This window comes from Paramisgurnus dabryanus, chromosome 6 (genome assembly GCF_030506205.2).
Source record: "Paramisgurnus dabryanus chromosome 6, PD_genome_1.1, whole genome shotgun sequence".
Classification (NCBI taxonomy): Eukaryota; Metazoa; Chordata; class Actinopteri; order Cypriniformes; family Cobitidae; genus Paramisgurnus; species Paramisgurnus dabryanus.
The window spans coordinates 20,450,741-20,455,646 of NC_133342.1; the positions used below are offsets into that span (position 1 = coordinate 20,450,741).

The 4,906-nt window shown below is 37.1% G+C and overlaps 1 protein-coding gene across 3 annotated transcripts; it reads left to right on the forward strand.

Moving 5' to 3' along the window:
* Window positions 1-128: 128 nt before the first annotated feature.
* cdc7 (cell division cycle 7 homolog (S. cerevisiae)) lies at window positions 129-4,765 on the forward strand. 3 transcript variants are annotated; one of them, XM_065275975.2, is made up of 12 exons: window positions 129-330; window positions 520-609; window positions 745-831; window positions 980-1,115; window positions 1,287-1,380; window positions 1,458-1,600; window positions 1,725-1,962; window positions 2,254-2,346; window positions 2,427-2,650; window positions 2,888-2,970; window positions 4,160-4,309; window positions 4,394-4,765. In XM_065275975.2, exons 2-12 carry the CDS (start codon window positions 528-530, stop codon window positions 4,744-4,746), a joined length of 1,683 nt encoding a protein of 560 aa, XP_065132047.1. In that variant the 5' UTR covers window positions 129-330; window positions 520-527; the 3' UTR covers window positions 4,747-4,765. The 3 variants fall into 3 exon arrangements, with proteins under 3 accessions (XP_065132047.1, XP_065132049.1, XP_065132048.1); XM_065275977.2 differs by having other exon boundaries at window positions 1,725-1,788; XM_065275976.2 differs by having other exon boundaries at window positions 528-609.
* The last annotated feature ends 141 nt before the right edge of the window (window positions 4,766-4,906 follow it).

Sequence of the window (4,906 nt, forward strand, 5' to 3'; positions counted from 1 at the left end):
TGTATTTTATGAAATTGCCTTTAATAACACCAATCTATATATTAGTTCTATCAAAAAAGGCGTTTAAATCAAATATTTAAATGTTTTATGCAAAGTTAGACCAACTGGCTTAGCAGTGGTCACGTGACCCGTGTCTCAATTTTAGCGCCTAACGTGGAAGTCTTCAGAGCTCCCAAACAACTGAAGTACCCGCGGTTTCTCAACATAAATGCGATTGAATGTTTTAAACTGAGCTCAAAGTGCTTTGCGCACTATTTAAACTTTTTATCAGATACGATGTTCAGTTCTTTGTTTTTTTGTCCTGCTTTTTGAAGGAAAGACCACCAACCGGTAAGCTATGTTGTTTTGTTTAGGTTTTGTTTTTGGTTTGTCACAGCAGTCAAATCTTGACTTGATACGATCTTTCTTATTAACTTTTAGTTTTAAACTTGCTTTGTTATTTTATATCAGACGTTTTGAGCTTTTAATTATTAAATATAAGTTATCTGATGATATGAAATGTAAGTTACACATTTGCAGCTTTGCAGATGGAAGCAGCACCGAATGTAACGTTACAGAAAACCATCCAGAAGAATGTTGAAACGAACAAGTGCAAAAACAAAATCCCCAGTGAGTGTGGCTTGTAAATATTCTTTTGTTTACAAGTGTAAAAGTGATTTATTTAAGCGAGCATTTTAAAATATTTATTGAAAATATTAAGAAAACTATCCACAACTGAAACTTGTGTGATTTTATTTTGTTCAGGGGATGTTGAGATGGATATTGAATACCTCTATGAAGTCCTTCCACAGCTTTCTCAAATCTTTCGTATCATAGATAAAATCGGAGAAGGTTTGCTATTAAATTTAATGTTGCTTAATGACTGAATAGCTAAGAGACATTAATGCTTTTGTTTAAAGTAACGTTATATGAGTTTTATAACCACATGCTGTTTGGCTTAGACCCGAATGAATCGTTGAATAATTCATTTTCTTTACAGGCACTTTTAGCTCTGTATACCTGGCAGAAGCGCAGATGACTGATGGTTTAACAAGAAAGTTTGCTTTAAAGCATTTAATCCCCACCAGTCATCCTATGCGCATAGCTGCTGAACTCCAGTGCCTAACTGTTGTTGGGTAAGTGCTTATCTTCACAAAAATCTAAAAAGGTGATGCATGCCACTATTGAGAGGAAAGATTCCGAATATTATTCTGATTCTTACATGAATATAAGATTTAGATGATAATTTTGAATGACAAAGTTTGGTTTTTAAAGTTAAATGTATCTTTGACCCTAATGCTCCACAGAGGTACAGAAAATGTGATGGGGGTCACTTACTGCTTCAGGAAAGAGCATCACGTGGTCATTGTTATGCCATACATGGAGCATCAAGCTATTGTGGTGAGTGACTGCAATGTCTGCCTTCAAACCAGATGATAATGATTAAAATTAATAACCCAAGTCATCTTTTCTTGTAGGATATTGTTGGCTCTTTGACGTTTGAGGAAGTGAGGCATTACATCTTCCACCTTCTCAAAGCTCTGAGGCACATACATAACTTTGGCATCATCCATCGAGACATCAAGCCAACCAATTTCCTGTTTAATCGACAGACGAAGGAGTATGTATCTGATGTTTGTTTATTTGACAGTACCAAAGTGTCTTTAGGGAATTTGCATCACACAGTTATTGTCATGAAGTGGATGCGAGATATTTGAAGCTTGCTGATCTCTTTTGTTTCGCAGGTATGCTCTTGTTGATTTTGGTCTGGCACAAGGTACTCCAGATACCCAGATAGAACTGCTAAAGGTGGTGAAATCAAAGTCTTATAAAGGTGGTGGTTCTTTACGAATGGTGGAGGATTCACTTGGGAAACAGAAACTTGTGCCTTTACCACCCAACACCAGAAACCCTGCTGTCCACTCCAGCACTAAAGCACCAGTTAAAAGATCCTGCCCACCCTCACACATTAAACACACCAAGGTGTCTGCACTGGTCTTTTTGATTAATAGATTTGTAATATGTTATCTTGTCAACATTTACACTTTCATAGGATTGTCAATTTCATGCTTCGTACGTAATTTTAGCCAATATGTTTGTATGTTTAGCTATAACCATAAAAAATTTTAAAAGGGCAAGTGTATCTTCAAAAAAGTTCAGGACAGATCTCAAACCTGTGAAATATACAGTATGTTATTTAAAAATTAAACAACTCAAAATATGTACAAATGGTGTAATAGTTTATATCAAAACTTTATTTCCTTCCTCTCAAAGGAACTGTTGGCACTTAAGGCATCACGGTCTGTATTTGGGGAAAGAAACTTAAACAGCACAAACTCTCATAAACCCGGCAGTGAGAAAGTTGAGGTTAGCGTCTCTTCACACTCCCAGCATCTGATAACCTTGATCATTATTAGATTTCCTTATCATATCATTTTGTGTTTCAGGGTCAGATGTTAAAGCAGAACAAGGATGAAGTAGTTCCACGCAAGATTGTTTTCACAAAACGCCGTTTGGTCTCTGTGAAAACTGCACTGAATGATCAGAAGCAGAAAGATCCTCCAATGATTTCGACACCGAGTGCTCAGAAGCCCAAACCCTCCGCTGTCAGCCAGTCACTCACCTGCAGCTGCTACATGACTGACCGTGTCTGCAACGTCTGCCTGTCTAGGTACACACTCCATCGTGTTTAATAGTCACGTTATTTGAATTCAAACAAATTCGAATCGATTTCAAACTGAGGAAATTAGATACTGTGACTTTTAAGTCTTTGGAAAACTCAAATATTATGGATAGAAATACTCAGCAATGGTATTGAATGATGAATTTTCACATGGTTTGTCTTGATGAAGCATATTAAAAACACCACATAGATTTAAACAACTAAAAAAATACTTTTATTTTACAGGAAACAGCAGGTGGCTCCTAGGGCTGGTACCCCAGGCTTTAGGGCTCCTGAAGTACTGACAAAGTGCCCCAACCAGGGAACAGGTAAAGCTACCCAGTGGCATTAGTATTGATTATATATCCTTGTTTGGGGTGCGATTCAGAAATCTTGATGTCAGATTTCCAGTTTGAAAGCTCATAATAATAATACTAGCTTACCAGATGTTTGCAGAATCAAAAAAAGATAAATTATAGTCTCTCTTGACAGTACAACACCTGTAAAACAAATTCTAGTGCTAGACAGCAAAGCGTTATGTGGATCTTAGTTGGGGATATTTAAAAAAAATCTTAGGCCTGGTTTCACAGACAAGGCTTGGCTAAAGGCAGGTCTAGTCTAGGCCTTAGTTAAATGAAGATGTTTAAGCATCTTTTATAAACATGCCTTAAAATATATTACTGGTGTGTATCTTCAGACAAATCAATGGCACTGGCATATTTTAAGATCTGTATGTGCACTTTATTTATTTATTTATTTTTCAGTAGAAACCACTCAAACTTTTGTTTTAGTCTAGGACTAGCCTTAAAGGTGACATAGAATGATTGAACGGGGTATTTATCCTTGTTCTGTGATGTGACATGTAGACAAAAGTTTTTTTGTTTGGGTCTGTAATGCCTTAGAAGCTTCCTAAAAACCTCTCTCAGATAGCTCTATTAGGGTGGGGGATTTTAAACAAGTGGTGTTGCACCTATTTGGCTCCCCCTACTGGCTTAACTTGCAATCTCAGTACTGATTGGCTGACTTTGCTGCCACTCAAAAAATGTAGCCAATTACTTTAAAGTGGAGGGGCAGTGAGATGCCTGTGATGTCATAAGCATCAGTTTTTCAGATTGGGCCGTTTTCTGGCTGACATTTCTAAAAGAGGAATTTCTATGAGACTGAGATGTTTAGCATGTCTAGCACTTTTTGTATGTTCATGAATGCGGGTAGACTACCATTTTTCAACAAAGACAAGGTAAAAATGTTTTTTCATTCTCTGTCCCCTTTAAGCTTTGTCTGTGAAACAGGGGGCTAGAATCTTAAAAATGACTTAGAATTGAACACAATTGAATTCTTATATTGCTTATTTAAGCCTGGCTTTAGATTTATAGTGAGGTCCAAAAACTGAAAACATGATTGGGAATATGCTTTTATTTATTTGTGTGCATCAGCATAATTCACCTTGACCTCAATTTATTTTTGAAAGATGGTTCCTAATGGATTTTCTGACTGATTAAAGTATGTATCTCTCTGCAGCTATTGACATGTGGTCTGCAGGTGTTATTTTACTGTCACTGCTGAGTGGCAGGTATCCGTTCTTCAAAGCCAGTGATGATCTGATTGCTCTTGCTCAGATCATGACCATTCGAGGATCTAAAGAAACATCAGAGGCTGCCAATAAGTTTGGTACGTCATACAGACTCTCTCCTATTGGTTTATTGAATGTGTTATGTTGTGTCTTATCTTATTATTTATCTTCACTGTATGCAGGTAAATCTATTGTGTGCAGTCAGGAGCTCCCTCGACTGGACTTGAGGATCCTCTGTGAGACACTAAGAGGTTTGCGTTCATGTGATAATGGATCAATTCCTGCTGAGTTTCTAGTCTCGCATCACCCAGGAGATGTCAAAAGTGATGTAGGAAGCCCAGCTAATAAACCAATGAGCTGCTCCGGCTCACTCAAAAGCAGTGCGGAGCTGCAGGAGATGGGCTGGTACAATGTGCCCGATGAAGTATATGATCTCTTGGATAAACTCTTAGATTTAAACCCAGCAACAAGGATAACAGCCTCTATGGCACTGCAGCATCCACTTTTTAAGGACATGAATGATTTAGTTATGTGAAACCTGCTTTTTTTGTAACTATGCTGTACAACGTTAATTTGTATTTGTTTCACTTTTGATAATCAGATTTATAGTAAGTTAATTGTTTATCCTGTAAATATTTTCACAGCTTAATAATTTCTTTCCAGACGTTAGTGATATAGGGCATAAAACTTCATCT